Here is a 24,024-nt window from a genome sequence, read left to right as displayed (position 1 = left end):
GTTAATATAGATTGCTGGTAAGTTGCCACCAGTACTGGAACTATGTAATAAATGAGGGAAGTCTCAAGGTGGTCTAAGAAAGCATAGCGAGAAGCTTAATCTTTTTAATTTTTCTTTAGTTTATTTAGTGGAACTAGCGTTTGTTGTTATTTTTTGTGTGTGTGTCTGTTTTTCCAAACTACACAATTACATTCCAATGCAAAATAACTTAATGTGCAAAGCCATCTCACCCAACGTAAGGGGAATACGCGATCAAGCGAAGAGAAGGAGCATCTTTTCATATTTAAAAGATCAAAAGGCAAGCATTTACTTTCTTCAGGAAACTTACTCTCAATTAAAAGACGAAACATTTTGGCAAAACGAATGGGGAGGCAAAATGTATTTCTCCCATGGGTCTCGACACAGCAAAGGCACTTGCATATTAATAGACCCTTCAATAAGCTATAATGTACAATACTCTTATAGTAACAATTCAGGAAGAATTGTTCTCATTACAGTCAATATAAATGGGCAGAAAGTTTCATTCTGCAATATCTATGCACCAAATAATCCATCGGAGCAATTAGAATTCATCCAAGAACTGAATAATTGCATCATTGATAAATCTAAATTGACCAACCACATTGTTGAAGGTGATTGGAACTGCACATTAACAAAAAAAGATAAAAAAGGTGGAACACTGTGGAAACCAACACAATTCAGGCATTTACTCTTGATGACAATGGAAATTTTTGATTTAATAGATATACAAAGAGCTCGCTACCCAAATTTGAACACTTATTCCTACGTGTCCAAAGCTTTAAATGTTAAGTCTAGATTGGATTTTATTTTAATCGCAAAGAATCTTTCAAAACACGTCAAAAGCACCGGAATTAGGGCCTCAATAGCTCCGGATCACAAAACAGTTCATCTTTGTTTATCATGGCCAAACAACTCGCCAAGGGGGCCAGGATTTTGGAAGTTCAATAGCACCATATTGAAGGACGAAAATTACACAGGTGAAATCTGGGAATTAATTCCTCGAATACTTGAGAAATACGAGTCTTTGAAGGACAAAAGATTAGCATGGGAATTAATTAAAATGGAAATTTGCGACCACACCGTGTCTTTCGCGAAAAGAAAAGCTAGAGATGCTTTTCAGCGGGAATCTGAAATTTCTAAACAATTGGAAGAGCTTGATTATAAAATATGTAACAGTGATAATTTATCAAACATAGATGATATTTTAAATGAATACGAGAGCTTTAAAATAGAAATGCGGACAATATATGAAGAAAAAGGACGCGCGGCTATCTTCCGATCTAGATGCCGATGGGTAGAGTAAGGATAGCGACCGACCAAATACTTTTTCAATTTAGAAAAACGAAACTACAACAGGAAAACAATTACCGAACTCCAAACTGACGATAAGGAAATAATAAAGGACAAAGACAAAATTTTAGAAACAATAGAGAAATTTTACCAAGATTTATACAGCTCCAAAACAACGGTGTCCCAAGTGGATTTTGATGAATTTATTGGGGATATCGAAATTCCAAAGCTTCGTAACGAAGAAAAGAGCGAACTGGAAAGGCTTTTCACTTTGGAAGAATGTAAGAAGGTGTTAGAAACATTCGAAGGCAATAAATCTCCAGCCGAAGATGGATTTACCGCTGAGTTCTATAAACACTTCTTCGATCTAGTAGGAACTGATCTCATAAACAGTCTAAACCAAGCCTTTGAAGTTGGAGAACTCTCCATTTCACAGCGAAGAGGCGTTATTACATGATACCCAAGGAAGAATCCAATTTATTAGACCTACAGAATTGGAGACCTATAACTTGACTCAACATAGATTATAAGATCGCATCTAAAACTTTGGCTAAAAGAATAGAGACTGTACTTCCAAAATTAGAGCACTCTGATCAAACTGGATTTATGAAAGGTCGTTATATTGGAGAGAATATACGATTGATAAACGATGTAATGGAGTACACCATGGCGGAGAAAAAAGGAGGAATTTTGGTGTCATTGGATTTTAAAAAAGCTTTTGACACTTTAGAATGGCAGTTCGTAAAGAAGATATTAGGGCTTTTCAATTTTGGTGAGAATGTCAAGAAGTGGGTTAGAATCTTTTATGCTAATATTGAAAGCACTGTAATTAATATGGTTTCGCCACCAACTGGTTTAAACCAACAAGGAGGGTCAGACAAGGCTGTCCGCTTTCCCCGTATCTCTTCATACTTGGGGCCGAAATATTATCGAACAGACTTCGTCAGACAGTCGAAATCAAAGGGATTAATTTATTTGGAAACGAGGTTAAAATAAGTCAATTTGCAGATGACACTAACTTATTCTTCGCAGGTGCTACTTCTGTAGAACACACTCTTAACACAGTCAGTAGATTTGGTACCATCTCTGGTTTAAAATTAAACGTAAAAAAGACTAAGGCGATATGGTTAGGAAAGTGGTCAACGAACAAAACCAACTCATTACAATTAGAATGGGTAAACCAAACTGTTAAAATCTTAGGGGTATACTTCTCCTATGATGAAAACAAGAACAAGCACTTTAATTTCGATTTAAAAATTCAGAAATTGCAGACAAAACTGGATTTATGGAAAGCAAGAAATTTGACCCTGTTTGGAAAAGGTTTGATCATTAAATCGCTCGGGCTATCACAAATAGTCTATAATCTATGTCCCAAATGAAATCAGATGTGCCATCAAAAATAAGTTATTCGGTTTCCTTTGGGACAACAAGAAATACAAAATTAAGAGAGAAAGTATTTATCAAGACTATGATAAAGGCGGAATTCGTATGACTGATGTCGATATAATGATAAAGGCATTAAGACTTGCCTGGATCCGAAGACTTTTAAATCCCGACAGCCATAATTCGAAATCAATACCAGACTATTTTTTTAAAAAACTTGGAGAATTAAATTCTCTGCTCAGACGTAACTATGACACAAAATATTTAGATCCTAAATTGCCAGCTTTCTACAAGGACATTCTATCCTTTTTTTCTGAAATCAAATCTCAGTACAAGTATGAACAGGGGCAGGAAACAATCCTTTTTAACAATAAAACTATTTTAATAGGAGGGAAACCCTTCTTTCTTCGGGAATGGTTTTCCAAAGCAATTATTTGTATTAAGGACTTACTTAATGAAAATGGACAACTTCTTTCCTTTCAAGAGTTTCAAAGCAAATATGACTTAAGAACTAATTTCCTAAATTTTTATCAAGTAATTAATGCTATTCCGAAAGCATTAGTAACTAAGGCATGTAATCAAGACAAACCTCTTAAAGAAAATTATTTAGGAAATCGTAATACTAAGATTCAATTAGCTGAAAATATTGCCATCGATTTACAGAAAACAAAGGCAAAGGATTTCTACTGGCTACTAAATAAAAAGGTAAATTATTCATTTCCTACTGGCCCGAAAAAATGGAGTAATAGTATGAATTTAAATTCCAGTGAATGGCAACATATCTTCAATTTGGCAAAATAGATTTGCAGAGAAAATAAATTAAAAGGATTCCATAACAAATTCTTACATAGAATTATAGTCACCAAGAAAGAATTATGCCGCTTAGGTATCAAACAAGATAGTGATTGTTTATATTGTGGAAATGAAGACTTCATCGAACATACCTTTATTAACTGCCAATTTTCAAAAGCTTTCCAGCGAAGAGTTATTCAATGGTTCAATAACGTTAATTATATTAATCAACACCTGTCTGTTAAAGAAACTTTATTTGGCCTTTTTCCCACCTCTTCAATTGCAAACAAAACTCTGTTAAGAAAACTCAATTATACCATGTTGTATATGCGCTATTACACATACACCAGCAAACTCCACAATAGATCAATTACTCTCTCTGATTTTGTCAATAAATTAAACACAAAATATAACGTTGAGAACATAGATTAAAATTCATCTAATAGTTAAATATCATAAAGAAGATGCTCCTTCAAGGGCACCGTTCTAGTCTAATCAGTTAGTTTTATTGATTTAATGTTTTAAGGGTAGATATCTCTTTTCCCTTGCGTAGGTGGTATACATAATGATATTGGATGATTTAAATAGAACTAATTGCAATGTTTTTTGGTTTTGTAAGTAGTTTGTATGTGTACTTAACAGACATACCATGTTGTAAATAATGTTTGTATTTTGAAATAAAGCATATGCCGTATAGTGTGATAGTATAGTGTGATCGTCCGGGTGAGGGCAGTTCTGAAAAGAACTGTTGTGGTGACTGACGTTTCGACAACCTGAGCGGAAGTCATCTTCAGAGTCAAGTGAATAGTGTTTGTCAGTCGATGATGTTATAAGTCTGGTCCGTTGAACATGATTGGTCAGCTTAGCCATGATGGTATTGGCTGAAAGACTCGTGTAAAGTTTGTCATCAGTCATTGGTGGGTTTCGATCCGCCTATCGTTTGTCAAATTGGTCGGTTTTTGGTCCGTCCATTGTTAGTCAAATTAAGTCGGTCGGTTGGAAGTCCGTTTGTCGGTTTCGTTTCCGTCATGGATAAGTCGTTTGTAAGGCGCCGGTAGTTGTTGACATCTGTTAAGAGGCGTTTGTTCTAGGTTAGCGTACCAGCTTTCCAGAGTCAGTCGTTAAAAATAGTTTGTACTGTAGGTTAAGGGTGGGCTGTCCCAGGGACCCCCGGAGTGCTGCCTGCAGAAAAAAATCCGCACCGGCTAAAGTGACGTTGTATATGGTCGAGATGTGTGGGATAACAAAATGTCTTAACACAAAAGAAATTCTTTTGGTATGTGCTTCGGTTTATGGTTATTTGACCATTTTGGGTTTCGAACGCTAGAAAGGGGGGCGACTTTCAACAAAACGCTTGCGGGGGTTTTCCATCGAGGAGAAAATCTAACACACAATCGGTTTTCACGTATAATGTTAGGAGGGATGTCACCAAGTATTGTCTAATTCAGTTCCACTGAGATTAGATGCGATAACTGTACGCTATCGAGAAATTTTCTATTTTGTTCGCTTGGAATTTCTCAGAAGTTTTATAGCATTCATTCACTCACTTTATGCCATAGCAAGGACTAAAGTAATAATGCTATCGTTGTTTCTGATTTTATCTTCTTGGTCGGTTTGCTATGCACCTTTCTTATGTCCAGCCTCTCCGGATTCCAGTCGACTATGTGGAAATCTTCCAATATTCAAATCTTTGAACAACTTTTGTCCGTGAATACTTGATATTGGACTCCTGTGTTTGTTAGAGGGATATACTGGAATGGTTGGCAGGGTCTAAGCGCTAAATACAAAGAATTTCTTCCAGGAGTGTATGCACTCAGGAGAAGTTATTGGGGCCAGTGTCGAAGATGAACCTGCAAATACTTTATGTTCTGTTACCTTGTACATTTCGTCCCTTCACATTGTCCCTTAAGGTCAAATGAATCAAAATTTAGACATCTTTTCTTCAGCCATTTTATAGCGACGAAATGTTAAAACAAAAACATGTAAAGGGAAACTTATGCGGAAATTTTACTTTCTGAGCCACGAAAACGCTTCCAAAATGAACGCGCACGTACTTTAATGGAGGAATGGAACTGAAAGTTTGCTTTGTGACGTCATTGTTGTCTTGACCATCGCTGCGTTCCTGTGTCGATGAGTCTTTCGTGGGGAAGGTTTTGGATCTAAATACAAACTTATTTTACTTGGGAAATGGCCGAGGAGTTCGCCTGCTGTTTGGCGGGCATTATTCGCTTGTTTTTCGTTGTTTTTTGTCCAATTGCCGGCTTGCAACGTTCCATAGTGAAGTTAAAAATCGTCGTTTTCTTGACTACAAGTTGACGAAGCTTGAAAGAGGGTCGCAACAAACTCCTTACTACAAGATTTTGTTCGAAAAATCTTCGGTAAAGTGTTTTACACAAACGCGCGAATGCTTCGAGGACATGAAGCATTCTCTTTTGATTTTTATAAGCCATTCTCTTTTAATTTTTGGGTCCTGGGAGAACTTGAAAGTGCTAACTTTTGTTTTAGAGTGGTTTTCCTCTGAAGTTCACCGTGAACTTGAAACCAAAACGGCCAACCAAAACAATTTCAAATTTCCCGCATTTCTTGAGCTCACCAACAGTGACGTCACAAGTTTTTTTCCGACAATTATCCGACAATTTCCCGACCGCTCTACGATTATGAAGGATAAAAAGCAGTGATTTTAATATTCCGATATCTCCGCAATGCTTCGTCCAATTCGTTTGAAACTTCAGAATATGTTTATTTCATGCTTAATGGACACATTGAACTCAAATGAAAAAATGTCTAATTTTTGGTTCACTAACCCTAACTCTAACCCTTTAAGTGCTTTGAACTAATCTCTGAACTCTAGCTAGTCATAGGCTTAGCTTCTTTCTTGCTTCCTCTCTTCTTCGGGTTCTTTTCTTCACGGCTTGAAGCTAAAATAAAAAGGCAAGAATTCATGTAGTCGCCGTCCTTTGCAATATAAAAAGCATAAATAAATAGACTGAAGATTTTTTGATGTAATAACAAAGCCTATATATTGGTTTGTGCAATTAAATATATTATAAAAGTTTGCAGCTGCAAAAAAATTGAAAAAATTAATATTTGTAATAAGAAAACCAGATAAGAATTGCTGATATCGATAACTTTCGAACCAAATTATCGACTTTATCGATGATACTTACATTATCAAATTGAAAGGTCAATTAGATGGTTGTTCATCTAAGATTGATTTGAAATGTTAGATCCTTTGTTTCAATTCTTGACATTTCCAATGCTTTTTTTGTTCCGAATTCTCAACGCATCTGCCGGCTTATCCTTGAGACGTTTGCTCGAAGATTACTCATAGCCTGATTTGATTCTGGTGAGGGAAATTCTTGTTATGAGCCGGCTCTGTAGGCGGGGTCTCATGACAAGTCGAATTTCTTTGTTACGAATCAGTCTTTTGAGTTGAGATTCGCCCGAAATAAATCGATAAAGCGAAATGCCGACGACAAGATTCACAGGATAAAGGAGTGTTTCCCCACAAGAAAATTAGGGGTCGACAGTTGTAAGGAAAGTCACCAACCAACGAAGTGAGTCGTTCCCGGGCACATAGTTAATAGATAAAAATAAAGCTCGAGCCAAGCCCAGATTGACATCCTTTGGTGGTTTAATTATAATTTGCTAACGAGCATCCCCTACCTTTTCATATGGGAGTTCTCTTCCCCACCCCCAACCCCAACCCCCCCTCCCCACTCCCGTCGGGCTGGAAAAGTTCTTTAATTTGTAAAATTTTTTTTTTCTTTTTTTTTTTTTTCAACCAAAACACAATAGTTGTTATCTCTGACCAAGCAGCTAGCCAACATAAACGTTTTGGTCTCGTAATTTATGTACAGTGTTTGAACGCAAAACAAACGATTGTGCACGGTCGTTGACCTTCCAAAATAAATCTTGGCCTTTTTGATTGCCCCTTTGGTTTTTCTCAGGCCTCATAACCATTCCCCTCTGTTAACTATGCCGGTTATTATAATATATATATTTCGAAATATTTAATTGTCTTGATCAGTACCTGGCTTAAACCTGGCTTTAAGCTAGCTTTTATCAGACATTTTTAATCAATTTTACCTTCCTTAGAGGCAGCCTCCAAACTGGTCTCTTTTCTTCCTTCTTTTCTGCGATTTTCAATCGAAATTTCATCATGAACTTTCTTCAGTAGCTTGGCTACTTCCTTTTGGTCATCTTCATCTTTCTCTGCAATTTTACCTTCTGGCAACTGAATGCCTAGTTCCTTTAGCACAGCTTCCTCACTGCTCTCCCCACTGGCTTCTTTTTCACCATTCTCGATTGAAATTTCATCCTTAGCTTTCTTCAAAAGCCTGTTCACTTCCCCTTGGTCATCGACTCTTTTTTCTGACTCTGCGAAATGAAGCATGTCTGAACTACATGGATCTTTCACAAGATCGTCAGGCATAATATCAATACAGAAAATTCTTGTTTCAAAAATTAATAAGTTAAATTCATCGAAGCACTCCTGTAATTGTAACATGTGAATATCATTCCGTTAGGAAAGATAGGTAGAGCTTTCTCTAACAAAGGTGAAAGGCATACAGTATCCTAGGGACTAGGCCTCAATTTTTCAAATTCATTGAAAAATCTTAATTGCCTCAATCTTTCCAATTGCCTTTGCTTTCTCTTGGAGTTACTTATTTAGTCTTCCCGGTTTCTTCTCGGCTCCTAACTTATATGTAGTCATTTGATATTTCATGTAACTTGTAGAGAACTTTGTGGGTGACTTAAAATTGCTACCTAAACCTTTCACATTTACATACCAAGCATCTTTTCCACAGGGATACTTTCTGCTATTTTCTCAAGGGTATCTACCAGACGTTCCAATGTTGCGTCTTCTCCTTCCTTGTCCGTCCACATCGTGAGGACAGAATAGGCCTTTTCTCGGTCTGTTTTGTTCTCTTTCCTTATCTTGCGAACGTTTGCTTCTCCAAGCTCAAGTTCTGTTGCAAGTTCTTCCCAACCGCTTCCCAGGTCTTTCATTATTCCAGCAATTTCCACCACAGAGATAGCCTTCTTTCGCGGCTCTGCGTTTTTAGCTATATACGTAAAACATATGTAAATACTGTGTTACAGTCATGCATTGAGAGGTTTTCATTCGAGTGTCGAAAGGTTATTGGTTTTGCCTTACTTCGATTCGCTACACGATTGGCTTAAAGGACTCGCGCCACTTTTTCATCCAGTCAGAAGTAAAACCAAAATCAGTGTTGACTCCTTCACGTTTTCCCTCGCTTTGCATCAGGTACATGTAATTTCTTCGAGTTTTGATTGGTTCACTGGATTGTCTGTGTCCTTTGTGATTGGCTAGAGTGATTACTTTGGTTTTGGTTTAACGACACTCAATTGGAAACCGCTCTAGAAGGAATAACAGAAATAACAGCAACAGATATCATCTGTCATCTCTTCCTCTTCTAAGGCAGATCACTGAGTTGTCAGCTTCCTGGAGATTTCACGAGTTAGAAAACTGAAATCGGACTCCTTCACCGCTCCCATAGTTTGTTGTGTTTTTTTAACCATTTTTTCTATAATTAAAAGAGATCGAATAAGCAAGGCTTGAGGGAAGATTTTCAACGCAAAAATTAGCGAAAGAAATAAATGACGTTTCGACATCATCTAATGTCATTGTCAAGTAAATATGCAGGTTAGTTTTTGCATTATAAATAGATCTACAATTATACGCATAAGGTGGCAAAATACGTTAAGTGACGAGAAAACAAGAACAAATGACTATTAGGAAACTATGTTAATTAAAGAAACAATTTTGTTCTGATTGAGTGTGAATGAGTTTTAAGTACTGGCTTGAGATCTCTGATATATAACATTTCATATAGCAGGCAGTCAAGTTTACTCATGCATTTCTTTAAGATGGTAAAAGGGTCTTTGAGGTTCCTTGGCTCCATTTTATGTTCCTCCTTGATGTGGTTTCCGATTCTGGCTGAACTCTGATGTTCGGCAACACTTTGAAATAGGTGCCGACGAGTGTAGCCGACATAGCTTGCATCGTACAGGCCACATTTGAATAAATAGAAACGCTTCGCTTGGCTTTTCCTCGCGCATCTTAACATCGTCCTCAGTTTTTCTACTCGTAAATACTGGCTGTAGTGTTTTTCCAATTTAATTGCTCAAATCTCGTAGTTGTCTGCTTACAGTGTCTTCTACAGCTGTCTTATAACCCTAACCCTAACCTACACATTTACTTGAAAATGGCGTCCGACTATGTCGAAACGTCGTTTATTTCTTTGGCTAATTTTTGGGTTGAAAATAAAAGAGAGGCTAGAAAGGCAGTGATTCGAGTGCCTGCTGCAATTCCCCAGTGGAGAAAGGAGCAAGTTGGTTACTTTCAAGCTCAAACTCCTCACTCAAACGTTCGGCAGATGTCACGGAACTCCAAAGTCTTCGAAATGCCGACTTATTTTAGAGGCGACAGCTGAAATCATCCTTTCAAAGCTAGAAACTATGGATGAAAAGCTTGAGAACATTAGTTTATCAGTATCGAACCCAAAAACTTCACACGTTGGAAGGAAGAAGAAGATCTTGAAAATTCTCAATCGACCACGATGGCGTCTAGGAGTTAATTAACACGCATCCCTCGTGGGTTTATTGCACCGCTAAACCATTAGAAAGCGCGGTCTATTGTTTAAATAGTAGTTTTATATATCTTGTAAGTTTTACCTTCCTCCAGCTGGGCCTTCAATTTTTCGTTCTCGCTAGCAGCAGTTATTGCTTTTTCTTCCTCAAGCCACAGCTCATTCATTGTTTCATTCAATAGCCATTCTCCCTCCCTTACTTCATAGAGTAAATTTTCTTTTTCTGCCAAATAAACAAACGCGTATTAACAATGCTTCTCTCTTCCCTTACCGACTAAATAATTTAACAATTTGTACACTAGAAATGCGATTGATTACTCTCTAGTTGAGTTATTTTTTTGTAAAAAAAATACCTCTTAGTCGGCGCGTCGGGTATGTTATGGACGGGTCAATGGATGAGTGAGTGAGTGAGTGAGTGAGTGAGTGAGTGAGTGAGTGAGTGAGTGAGTGAGTGAGTGAGTGAGTGAGTGAGTGAGTGAGTGAGAGATGTATGTATGTCACACCAATCAGATTGGATCTACTATAAACAGCCAATCAAATTTCTTGTTGTAAAGGTAAATGGTATGTGAGGAGATTTGATCCCGATAGAGTTCAGAACGGCCATATTTATTCCTCTATAAAACAGGAGGAAGTATTCATATATTGGGTTTACTTCGACATTTTCTGTGGGTTAGGCTGAGGATTTTAGTTAAATGAACGAGATGAGCCTTGAGATTTGAAACAGTGCGTGAGTTAGTAGTATGCAAATGCAACGGGATATTTTTATTTTTAGTTAAAAGGTAACTTGATACGTCTAGTTCTTAGGACATGTTTTAGAGGGGAGAGATTTTAGATTTGAAACAGTTCTAACGTTTACAATAGTAAGTGTAGGTAACGATTGTTTTGTTCTTTTGTTTTTTAGTTACAGTGTAATTTGACACTCTTGTTTTTCACAAGGGAGTAAATTCAATTACAGCGGACCAATCGTCACATCACTCTTTCCCACGAGATGTTTGCTATCTTCAGTAACAAATGGTAACTTGACACTGTTGTTTTTTATATGGGAGTAAATTCAATTAGAGTTGACAAGTTATCGGCTATTGTTTCCAGGATATTAACCAAAAAAGAAGCTTTCATTTCTGGACGGTTTTTACGTCTCTGCAGTGGCATTTTAATAGTTTTATTTGATGACATTCATTTCAGTCCGATATTTTTAAAGGTAAAAGGTATGAAAACTGTTAAAATGTTCTTTGAAGACTGCATGGCACCAAGTTAAAGTGCAATTTAATTAAATCAGACTGTCAACGTGTCAGAGGTTTTTTCTCTTTCTTTCTATTTTCGGTGAAGTAGTGTTGTGTTGTGTAAAAAGGTAAACTTACGACTCGTATAAAATGCGAAAAGGTCTCTAAATTAACTTGAGTATTTTTGAGCAAAAATTCCTCTTGGGGGTTGGAAGGTTTATGTGATCGGTGAGTGAGGGAGTTATGCATGTGCGCGTGTCACACCAATCACAGTGCGGGTTGTATCAAAGAACGAATCAAATTGCCTGTTAGAGAATAAGATGGTATCTACATTATCTGGAGACGTGTCAGATTACTGTAGTTTGTTCAGTCAAACATTTTATGGCTTACTATTTAGCTATCTTTCCATGACCGATGTAACATCGCAACCAAAAAAACTTGTCAGATTAACCAAATCATCACTGTACCATGAATGCTTCATCTCTGACACTTAACACAAAAAAAATAACTCTTGCACGCCTTGCGTGCCTATGTTTAATATTTAAGTGCCTATGAAGTAAAAAACAACTGCTGCTTATTTTAAAGGCTTTTCAAAGTAAAGAAGAATGGCATTTTCCTTTTTTAGAATACCTTTTTTCGTTTTAGAGATATTCACGTTTTTGTATTATGCAAATGAGGAAAGTGATGACGTCATAAATAGTTCCACGTACTTAAACAGTAAAATACTGAATCAAGAATATCTCCATAAATCTTGGAGCAGTGTTTTTCAAACTTGGCACCAGAAATGTACATCGCAAAAGAAACAGAATGACATCTGGGAATTTTAGTCTTAATTAAAACAGGACCAGCCGCATAACTGTTGTCATGGCAACGGTACGACGGGTGTCATTTTGTTTCTTTTGTGATGTACAGTTCTGGTGCCAAGTTTAAAGGACACTGCTTCAATATTTCTACAGATATTCTTGATTGAGTGTTGTTCTGTTTTAGTGGGACCACCTATGACGTCATCACTTTCCTCATTTGCATAACACAAAAACGTAGATATTACTAAAACGAAAAAAAATATTCCAAAAAGGAAAACGCCATTCTTCTTTATTTTGAAAAGTCTTTCAATTAAGCAGCAATTATTTTTTATTTCATGGGCACTTAAACGCTAACAAAAGCAAGAAACTGATTTTGTGGCTCACAAACTCCCTACTACAATAATCCTTCAGAAACTAACATACGGAAATCCTGATCGACCCTTAAACGACCACTTAAACCCACCTCCGCGAATGCAAGCCAACAGACCTAGAGATTTGGTTCTTTACCTCATTGATCGCTATTGTAGAGCTTTGCCGCTACGTTATTCTCAGACACCATAAATGCCCACTTCACGACCATAGAATTTGGGTTGACCATATTTAGCCTGGGGGGCACAGTGCCCGTTCTGATTCAAACTTTTGTCGCCCAAGCTATGGCAGTCAAACTTTGTGACGTTTTTCTAAAATTCAGCAGGAAATATTTTTGTGTGCCAATTGTGTAAGCTGACTAATAATGATTCAAAGTCTGGAGATAAATACAGTGTGAAGCAGTTATCGAGGTGATGCTTAATAATTCTGGAATTCTAACATGAATATATGAGTTTTAAATAGAAGTATCAAAGTTTTCATGTCTTCTCATGGGTAATTTTTTCTCCAGCTCAAAGGTTTAACCATGTCTAAAGAGCAAATACAATTACTTTGGCTTATAAGCCACCTGAAAATATTAGTTCCCGAGAAAGATTAATTGATAAGTACATATCACAAAAGCCTTTCACACAGAAATACGCCGGCGAAATTTACGGTCTTCTATAATTTCAAATCAAAATAGTTGCACTTTTGAGAAGAAGTTAAAAAAAACTATAATTTTACCGAATTCTAATTGGTTATCTGCACTAAATCTTTGCAAATTGCCACATTTTAAATTGGCCTGCGCTATACGTACCCTCTTTTAAGAGCTGGCAAGCCAAAAAACAGTGATCCTTTTCCAAGGCTTTCACGAATTCTTCATATGCTCTCGGTCCTTTCGTGGCTAACACCATCAACAGCTCTTCATTCTTTTCTTCTTGTGAGTGTTTTTCCTCTATTTTCTCTATATCGTCAGAGGTCAATACACCGGCCGTCAGCAATTCAAGCGAAACGTCCTTTGGATCAAGCTTTTCCAGGAGCAGCACATAGAACTTCAAGAGGATGTTCTTGTATTTGATGTTTCCCATAGCAACATTTTCTTCGTCTGTTAAACTTTTGAAACCTGTGTAAATCAAATTACAGACAGTTATTTACTGGGCAAGATCCGTACTCGAGATCAGGGGCATTGTGTCTTTGCTATATGAACTGACCTAGACCGAATTCTGACGTCTTCTGTGATCAGTTAGTGAAAAGACGCATGACAACACGTAATCTTTCTGTTTAGCATAATAAAGGAGCAAAACAAAAGCGTAATTACGTCATCTGTGCGTCTGTCCTCCAAATGATCGTGAGTAAGAATCTGCAATCAAAATGCTTGAACAATTTGACTTATTAATTGAAGATATACATCTAGATGATCAATTGAAAGTCTGGTCATTTCGGCATTATAAACGGAGAGGTGGCGACTGTAATTGGCCATATCGTACGTAAAACATCATGGAAGAAGATTGTATGGAGATGGAATGGTCAGTTACCTTCTTTGAAGCTCGAAGCACATGAGGAAGGATTTGGACCATGATACCAAATCAGTATACGAAATCCAAAATTGTGTACACGAGAGCCACCCTTTTGACAATGCTCTTATATATAACTTGCACATAATTTTCAAGCTGTTTATTTTGGTCTTAACAAACCATGCTCTCATTTATTCCTTTTAAAGGTAACTCATATTTTGTGACTACAGCCAACGGCAAAATATAATAACTCGCATAATTTAAATCCGAATTGCTATTGTCTTTGAGATCCTGAATGACACATTTGCCTGTTTCAAATTTTTTTTTTTTTGACAAGCCATCCTTTGTGGGTCACTGTTTAAAAATTTATTCCATGTATAACGCGAGATAGTAACTGATCTTTTACGGTGTTGAAGCTTTTAAAAAGAGCGAGACACAGTTTTCCAGACGGTGTCAGACTTGCTTCATTGTTCATAATGCCATAAATGGAGCCAACGAGTTTAATTACGGGGGTATCCCATGAGATAAATCACAAACTTTAAGGCAAGAGTTTTGTTCAATAGTGATGTAATAGATGTGAGCTTTTCCAATCAGATCGTAAGCCAAGTAAATTTTGTTGTAACTGAAAAACACATCAACTTCTTGCAGATGAGATTGCTTTCAGTATTAATATCATTTTGTTTCTTTGACTTTCCTTTTCTTTCCTTTCCTTTACTTTTTTGTTTTCTTTTTTTATAAAGACTACTCGTACTGATTTCGTTGATTTTTTTTCATCTTGTTGACATTTTTTATTACACCGCGGACTTATTTCAGGGCCTAATTCAGCCGATTACATCTGGGAAAACAGCTTACCGGAAATTTCTGTTAAGAACTTTTTGCACCTCAAGTAGTCCTCTTTCAGGATAGTTGTTTCCAAACCGATGGTGTCCACATCAGCGTTAACCTTTTCTCTCCTTTCCTCTTTTGTGTTTGTTGTCTCGTCTGTAAGAAAGCACTCATTGGCTACTTCGTCTAAGTGACCGGAGCAATAATCTTCCCACAGCCGTTCAAGAATCTCCAAAGTACGGCAATGAACTGTCAGTATTAAACTGCCAGCTTTTTTCCCAGTTAAATGTATATTAATTGAGTCTTTTAAATGAAGATAAAACTTTCGAAGGTTCTTTTCTGAAGTGAGAGGAAAATATTCCAATCCCTGTTTTGCATATGCTGTTATGCGCTCTAGGAGTGCGTTTTGTTCCCGTTCAGTTTTCTTGGTAGTAAGAGCATCAGTAGTAAACTTGATTGGAAAATTGGCTAAACAGATAAAAGAGATAGAAAGAAGGAGAAAACAGTGATGTTAGTCTCTCAAACTCATCAATGACTCATCAAGTTTAAACACAGGAAATCATGACCGTGACGGTGTTTGTATATCTTATCTAAATAGCCGGCATAGATTTTCTAAGATTTTATTTCTCTATTTTCTTCTTAGTTTTATTTTCGATTGAAAAGACACATCAAACACCTAAGACAGTGTTTGACAACATTTCCAAGTACCTCAAAGCTCGTCAAAAATACTCCGCTGTGCCTCTTGTTTTCAACTTTTCGGTTTTTGCAAAGGTGGTCTTTCGTGTTTCATATATTACTTATCCACCTGGTAAGAGATCAGCAACTACGGACTAAGCGCTCGAGATAAGGCTGAGGACCGAAAATTGCTAGCATAGGAGGCAAAAGGGGGGAATGGAAGTATAGTGAGCAATAAGGGGCTGTATCTCTTCAAGACCAGTTGCGTTGAGTAATCAGTGTCTTCTGAATCTTCAGGCTCTTATAAGAACTCATCGCATCATTATCCAATATCTCTTAAATCGTGCCACGAATGTCCTCTACTTACATTCTGGTGTTTTGAACAGTTACTTAGTTCCATACATTCTCGCTGACATTGGAGAAGAACATGGATCCTGAGTCATACTGAGCTGGAGCTCTTGCGAAGTAAGAGTATTATATGTATTGGAACGGTAAGTGGTACAGGGGGAGGTGGTAACAAGAACGGAATCGTCAAGTAGTTGTATGTAGTAATTCTCCACTGGGAAATGACCTAAATTATCATATAACTCTGGGTATTCCTCCTGTAAGAGTTGCATTTACACTTTGCTTTCTTGCTACTATGCTGATTATCTGCTGCAATTTTGATCAATGCTGTTTGCCGCAATAATTTCAATTTCCTGGTGCTACCTCCATCAAAGTTCCAAACGATAATACCCACTCTGCATGAATTTAGCTACATTACCTGCGGCTTAACACTATGGTAACGATATAATTTTCTTTTGCATATTGCATATTACTGCGTTAGCGTCCAGCCAGTTGGTATTTTAAACTTTTTTGTGTTAATATGCGTTTGTTTCATGTATATTGTCCCACAATCTGTCATCGCGCAGGCCGAGTGTAAAATGAGTTACCCCGTGTGTTGTTCTTCGTCTTCTTGGCGTACTTTGTCTTAAAGTTCCCGCGAGGCTGTTTGTTGCCGGATTTGTTCAAAGCTATAAAAAGGAACAAAGATAAACTGACACACCTGCATGTCTTCATGGGTCATCTATATTGAATGAACTCTCTGAGTAAATCACTATCAGAAATTTTCAGAGCATCACTGATAAAGAGCTAGCACATTTTATTCCTTAATTCACCTACCAAAGAACTCGCACAAAACTTACAAAGGGCAAAACTTATAAACTTTTTAATCCTTTTTAAGTCTATATTTTTGTAGAACATAAAATCTTGAGTGACGTAGATTAAGGAATCCGTGTTTTCTGTCACCGCGTTTTGCATTTACAAAACAGAGAGGGTCTTCAAATCTTGTTCTCGCTAGAACACAGCTCTCTGATATTTTTTTTTTCTGGATTTGGTGCTATTTGCAGTCTGAGACCACGAGTTCCTTCATCTACATTCCACCTGTTTTTTAACGGAAAAAACTTCTCAAACTCAGTAATAATATAGCCGTAACTCAGAAACGATTCCGATGACCCCAATTTTGTGTTATTGAATTGTAGTTAGCATGTCAAGGGTTGACTTTTTGCCAAGTTTGAAAAACATAGAGAGGGTGGATGGAGAGTCACTTTAAATTTTTGATACTTTAGGGTAGCTTTCAATCCGCTCATCACACAGATCTCAGATTGCCAAAAAGTTACATTTTTGAAACACGCTAATACAATTCAATTATAGAGACAGGGGTCACTGGACTCGTTTTTGAGTTATAAGACCAAAGGTAAGAATAAGGGCGTTTTCAGCGAGTTACGTTGTTGCTATGGTAATCTTTTCTCCGCAACAAAAGGTCATAACTTGTTCATCAACGTCTGAGCATTTTTTTAGTACCACTGCTGTAACATTAAGTAAAACAACGGGTAGCATTAAAATATCAAAGACATAGTGCTGAAAAATACTGGAAACCGTTAGGAGACACCTAAAATCGACACTTTTCGGCAGACGTCGTTGTATGATGTGAAGGTTCCAGAGAGAAAGTAAAATAAAAAGCAATATGATGGACACTTAAACTATGGACCTTTCGAATTCCTACGGGTAATCATAACCGTGGCAGTGTTAGGGTATTTGAGGTGTTGAAAAGCAAATGGACAAGTAACTTGCCAGGAATTTCCTTTGCAATGTGGAGTACGTTTTGAGATAATCCTTTTGTTGCGGTTGTGATTGGCCAGAGTGATAACTTTGGTTTTCGTTTTACGGCACTCAATTGAAAATCGCTCTATTAAGCAACAGCGTCATTGATATAATTGAAATTCTGTGCTTTGTTACATCACTGAGAAAATTACTGTATCTTGATTGGCCGAGAACAGGCAAATTTCGCGTTAAATTTTTAATTTGCACTGCAGCGCATTATAATAAAGGTGCGTTTGTGCTTTTCTCGCTTATATTTAGTAATCGCATCAAAGTTCGAAATTCGTTCAAATCGCACTCGCCAGAAGGTTTGCTCAATTTTAAGGGAACTTTCAAATATCACTCCTAGTGTAAATCCGACTGGCCGATAGCACGGTGTCACGGGCTAATAAATATCTTTTTCATTGTGCTTGACCAGGCTTGACCTATAGAGTTATTTTTTCCTCACAAACCTCACAAACGTCCACAAACTGAACCCAGCGGTTCGAGGTATGTCTGTCAAATGCATCGTTATGATGGTTCAGTTTGAACAAAACGATTTTATATAAGTAATTCTAGCCTTACCTTCCTTTTTTTCCTGGGGCTGATTTTTTGCTCCGCTGTTCCCGGCTTCAGCATCCACGAATTCTAGTGATAAATTCAAACCACACGTTTTGACGATATGAAACGACGCTTTGCGATGACAGCACGCTCCCTGTCCACGCATTGCCATAGATTCAGTATTTTCCCCGTCCACACTAAAACGCTCAAAAATGCTGATAACAACTGTCACTTGCACATGCACACGTAATGCGCATAGGCATACTCTATTTCGAAGACTGGACTACTGTACTGGACTGGACTTGTAAAACGAGGAATTTAAAAACACGGACTTGTAAAACGCGGACCAGTGTTTATTTAAACAATCATCTCCCACCCAAAGAACTTCAAATACTAATCAACTGTATTACACATTACACGATGTTATGGCTGTAGCGACTTCTTGAAGCCACAATAACCACTATACACCAGCCGGATGACCTTGTGTTAACCACGAGACTTCACCGACATTACTAAAACGATGGTCAGCAACACACGTCACCCGATATTTCCTTTGTATACTACCATGTAAGCCCCAACTGCATCAGGGTAACCTTCCCTTCCTTCCAACCAAATTCACGCGAAATACCATCCGATCTACAACCGTTTATTCTTCCTGAACACAACCAAATGTTCTTCGAAAGGCTTGCTGTTATGGTCTAGTGTGACTGTGATCTGCAAGATCATGAAACCATATGATAGTCATGTTCCTGTTCTCTTAGCAAGGATAATATAAGGAATTTGAAGTTCTTTGGATGAGAGATGATCATTCCAATCGATAACGGTAGCTGGAAAAGAAAGCTGTTGAAATTGTTGCTGAATGGAAATTGTTCCTTTCTCAGAATATAAAAGCATATTTAAAGGTGAAAGCTCCTCACGAGACACCTTGCGTGACGGAAAGCAAGCGACGGAAAAAAGTATGGAAACAGAAATATTGTTTAAAAAATATTTTTGGCTGTCTACACTAAGTTTAGAATTTAAAGATTTGATGCGGTAAATTAATTATCATTTTTTTAATATAACACAAGATTTGTTTGGATGGAATGGATGTAATGTTACTTAGTGGCTGTATGTATGTTAGAAGTATATCGTATATAAGACCATGTTTTATAAGTCCGTGTTTTACAAGTCCGTGTTTCACAAGTCCGTGTGTTACAAGTCCATGTGTTACAAGTCAGTGTTTTACAAGTCCCTGTTTTACAAGTCCATGTTTTACAAGTCCGTGTTTTACGAGTCCGTGTGTTACAAGTCCGTGTTTTACAAGTCCGTGATTTGCAAGTTCATGTTTTACAAGTCCGTGTGTTACAAGTCCGCGTTTCACAAGTCCATGTATTACAAGTCCGTGTGTTACAAGTCCGTGTTTTACAAGTCCGTGTGTTACAAGTCCGTGTATTACAAGTCCCTGTTTTACAAGTCCGTATCTTACAAGACCATGTCTTACAAGTCCGTGTATTACAAGTCCATGTTTTACAAGTCCGTGTTTTACAAGTCCGTGTCTTACAAGTCCGTGTCTTACAAGTCCGTGTCTTACAAGTCCGTGTCTTACAAGTCCCTATTTTACAAGTCCGTGTGTTACAAGTCCTTGTGTTACAAGTCCATGTTTTACAAGTCCGTGTGTTACAAGTCCGTGTTTCACAAGTCCGTGTCTTACAAGACCGTGTCTTTCAAGTCCGTGTCTTACAAGTCCGTGTGTTACAAGTCCATGTGTTACAAGTCCGTGTTTTACAAGTCCCTGTTTTACAAGTCCATGTTTTACAAGTCCGTGTTTTACGAGTCCGTGTGTTACAAGTCCGTGTTTTACAAGTCCGTGATTTGCAAGTTCATGTTTTACAAGTCCGTGTGTTACAAGTCCGCGTTTCACAAGTCCATGTATTACAAGTCCGTGTGTTACAAGTCCGTGTTTTACAAGTCCGTGTGTTACAAGTCCGTGTATTACAAGTCCCTGTTTTACAAGTCCGTATCTTACAAGACCATGTCTTACAAGTCCGTGTATTACAAGTCCATGTTTTACAAGTCCGTGTTTTACAAGTCCGTGTCTTACAAGTCCGTGTCTTACAAGTCCGTGTCTTACAAGTCCGTGTCTTACAAGTCCCTATTTTACAAGTCCGTGTGTTACAAGTCCTTGTGTTACAAGTCCATGTTTTACAAGTCCGTGTGTTACAAGTCCGTGTTTCACAAGTCCGTGTCTTACAAGACCGTGTCTTTCAAGTCCGTGTCTTACAAGTCCGTGTGTTACAAGTCCATGTGTTACAAGTCCGTGTTTTACAAGTCCCTGTTTTACAAGTCCATGTTTTACAAGTCCGTGTTTTACGAGTCCGTGTGTTACAAGTCCGTGTTTTACAAGTCCGTGATTTGCAAGTTCATGTTTTACAAGTCCGTGTGTTACAAGTCCGCGTTTCACAAGTCCATGTATGTTACAAGTCCGTGTTTTACAAGTCTGTGTGTTACAAGTCCGTGTATTACAAGTCCCTGTTTTACAAGTCCATATCTTACAAGACCATGTCTTACAAGTCCGTGTATTACAAGTCCATGTTTTACAAGTCCGTGTTTCACAAGTCCGTGTCTTACAAGTCCGTGTCTTACAAGTCCGTGTCTTACAAGTCCGTGTGTTACAAGTCCCTATTTTACAAGTCCGTGTGTTACAAGTCCTTGTGTTACAAGTCCATGTTTTACAAGTCCGTGTGTTACAAGTCCGTGTTTCACAAGTCCGTGTCTTACAAGACCGTGTCTTTCAAGTCCGTGTCTTACAATTCCGTGTGTTACAAGTCCATGTGTTACAAGTCCGTGTGTTACAAGTCCGTGTGTTACAAGTCCGTGTGTTACAAGTCCGTGTTTTACAAGTCCGCGTGTTACAAGTCCGTGTTTGGCAAGTCCGTGTGTTACAAGTCCGTGTTTTACAAGTCCGTGTGTTTTACAAGTCCGTGTGTTACAAATCCGTGTGTTACAAGTCCGTGTATTACAAGTCCGTGTCTTACAAGTCCGTGTCTTACAAGTCCGTGTATTACAAGTCCGTGTTTTACAAGTCCGTGTCTTACAAGTCCGTGTCTTACAAGTCCGTGTCTTACAAGTCCGTGTGTTACAAGTCCCTATTTTACAAGTCCGTGAGTTACAAGTCCGCGTTTTTCAAGTCCAGTCCAGTCCAGTCCTTCAAATACAGTAAGCCATGCGCACATGACGTCAACGTTTTCGAAAGCTTCAGTTTTCGCGTGCTGTCCACACTCTCGGCAGTGTTTTCAACTAAGTGTGTTTCCGAAGAAAACGATGCGCGATTTCAAAAAAATAGATCCTCTCTTTCCTTTATGGCTAATTATTGCAATCAGGAGCTCTGCTTTTAGGCTTAGCTAAATCCATATATTATACACTCTTACAAATTCAGTCCTTGACGGCGCATTATCCTTATTAAAAATCTCGCTCGAAAAGTTTAGCTTGAAAACTCATTTTGCGACAACTAAACCGAAATCGTTGAAAAGCGTACAAATTTAGCAACTGAAACTAACCAATCAACAAATTGCAAAGTTTCCTGAGAGGTTCGTGACACTTCACACTTTGTTGGGTTTTCAATTTTGTTCAGATCTATTGTTCGTATTCTTCAATGTTATTGGTTTATTTGAGAATAAGATCGCTATCCTTCCTTCTCAAGTAACGTTCTGATTGGTTAACTCTTTTCCAACTGGCACGGTTCGAGTAGTCGTACTGTAACAATACGTCTTTCACCAACTAAATTATGTCGCTCGACAACGGCAAATGGCAAGATTTGGGGTCACGACACAAATTTACTGATTCTACGAGTCAAAAACTTAATATGGTCATATCTCAAAGATCTTACTTATGATTTACTCTGTAGAAGTCAGCATCTCATGCACATCAAAGCACAAAGCAGTTATAACATTTCCCATCAGACTGCCACCACACAACGTATCAAACGCACTCCCTAATCAACGATTACTCCTGGTATATGAATAATTTTAGCCTTACCTCCCTGATTTTTCTTCAACTGATTTTGTAGCTCCTTGCACTCAGCTTTAACAGTCTCAAGTTCTGGTGATAAATCCAAAATAACCTGTTAATAGACGTCATAAAGAGTTGCAAACCTTGCCTTGTCCACCAAGCGATTTGCTGAGCCAGTTGGACAAGGAACTATACAGTGCGAAGTTGAAAGAACGGAGCAGTATTGTAATTGAATGGGGAAAGTATAAGTCATCCAAACTGTGTTACTGATTCTACGAGTCAAAAACTTAATATGGTCATATCTCAAAGATCTTACTTATGATTTACTCTGTAGAAGTCAGCATCTCATGCACATCAAAGCACAAAGCAGTTATAACATTTCCCATCAGACTGCCACCACACAACGTATCAAACGCACTCCCTGATCAACGATTACTCCTGGTATATGAATAATTTTAGCCTTACCTCCCTGATTTTTCTTCAACTGATTTTGTAGCTCCTTGCACTCAGCTTTAACATTCTCAAGTTCTGGTGATAAATCCAAAATAACCTGTTAATAGACGTCATAAAGAGTTGCAAACCTTGCCTTGTCCACCAAGCGATTTGCTGAACCAGTTGGACAAGGAACTATACAGTGCGAAGTTGAAAGAACGGAGCAGTATTGTAATTGAATGGGGAAAGTATAAGTCATCCAAACTGTGTCTTTGTCCTCAGGACACAACATATGTGGGGCGACTTACTTCATTTCCATTTAAAAGTTTCACTATTCTTTCCTTTGTTATGAGGATAAAAGGTGATTTCGCAATTGATCACCCGCTTCTGTTGTGATGAATCTCTTTAAGAATTCAATTGATTTTTAGGCCCCGTCCATACTACTCCGGGAAAATTTGAAAACGCAGCTTTACTTCTACAGTTAGGCCTAACTTCCGCAATAATCCGTCGTGAAAACGGAGTATTTGGAAAACGCTCTTCGAACCGGAACAAGTCGGCCTTTACGTGTTAGTGTCGACGGAAAACAATTGGAAAACGATCGCGTCACGATAACCATGTGATTTTCCTGCCTGAGTTTTCCTCAAACACAGATCCAAAATAGCTGGAGATTGTTGAGTTTTCACATTTCTCGGGCGTAATATGGACGCAAAACATTTGATGCGTTTACAGAATGAAAACGCCGTTTTCAGATTTCCCCGGGTTAGTGTAGACGGGGCTTTAGATACGAGGAGCCCCTTTTTTTCTTAGTCCTTCGAGTGCAACGTAAAACGAAACACAAGAAGAAAAATTGCCGCGCGAAGCTCTCGTCCTCGTGCGGCAATTTATCGCTCACAAGCTTTCTTTCACTTAAAAGAAAAACCTGCCAAAATTGCTTATTATGAAGTTATGTTTTAAAATAAGTAATCTCGGTTTTGTTGGTTAAATTCGATTTTTCAAAGCCATCGTGAATGGTCCGTTCCATAAAAAAAATTACTAACTCTTGTGGTCTTGTAGCGAAGGATTTCATAAGTATGTACGAGCTTTAACGGTGATGCCATGACTATTTGCTTTTTAATTCTTTTAAGAACTACTGTCAAAATCAAAATTAGCATAAGGCTAGAAGCATCTTAGACCCGGGATGGTATAGTTTTCTAACCTACCTTCTCTGAGAAGAATGCAGGCCAAAAATGGTTGTTTTTCTTCTAAGGCTTTCACGAACTCTGGATATGCAGTCGGTCCCCTTCTTGGTAATATGCTCAAGAACTCTTCACTCTGGCTTCTCCGTGTGGATATTTTGTTAATTTCCTGTTGGTCATCTGGAGTCATAACTCGCTCCTGTATTAAATTCGCAAACAGTTTCTTTGGTTCAAGATCTCTCACAAGCACCACACGACACCTTCTG

General features: G+C 38.0%; 1 protein-coding gene across 2 annotated transcripts in view; it reads right to left on the bottom strand.

The window, feature by feature from the left end:
- Positions 1 to 6,317: 6,317 nt before the first annotated feature.
- The window catches only part of LOC145487092 (uncharacterized), a 22,398-nt gene continuing 4,691 nt past the window's right edge, over positions 6,318 to 24,024 (bottom strand). The window contains exons 2-12 of one of the 2 annotated variants that reach the window (XM_081465814.1): positions 23,783 to 24,024; positions 22,617 to 22,679; positions 22,179 to 22,241; positions 18,189 to 18,251; positions 16,418 to 16,498; positions 14,838 to 15,278; positions 13,289 to 13,594; positions 10,189 to 10,326; positions 8,280 to 8,555; positions 7,576 to 7,866; positions 6,318 to 6,404 (exon numbers count right to left, since the gene is read on the bottom strand). The exon at positions 23,783 to 24,024 is cut by the window's right edge and continues 55 nt beyond it. In XM_081465814.1, coding sequence (XP_081321940.1) covers positions 6,334 to 6,404; positions 7,576 to 7,866; positions 8,280 to 8,555; positions 10,189 to 10,326; positions 13,289 to 13,594; positions 14,838 to 15,278; positions 16,418 to 16,498; positions 18,189 to 18,251; positions 22,179 to 22,241; positions 22,617 to 22,679; positions 23,783 to 24,024 — 2,035 coding nt within the window. In that variant the 3' untranslated portion in view covers positions 6,318 to 6,333. The remainder of the gene's footprint in view (positions 6,405 to 7,575; positions 7,867 to 8,279; positions 8,556 to 10,188; positions 10,327 to 13,288; positions 13,595 to 14,837; positions 15,279 to 16,417; positions 16,499 to 18,188; positions 18,252 to 22,178; positions 22,242 to 22,616; positions 22,680 to 23,782) is intronic. The other variant, XM_081465816.1, reaches the window with a different exon arrangement.

Source organism: Orbicella franksi, chromosome 5 (genome assembly GCF_964199315.1).
Source record: "Orbicella franksi chromosome 5, jaOrbFran1.1, whole genome shotgun sequence".
NCBI classification, from domain to species: domain Eukaryota; kingdom Metazoa; phylum Cnidaria; class Anthozoa; order Scleractinia; family Merulinidae; genus Orbicella; species Orbicella franksi.
Note: the sequence above shows the minus strand (reverse complement) of the source record. Positions and strands in the feature narration are given on the sequence as shown.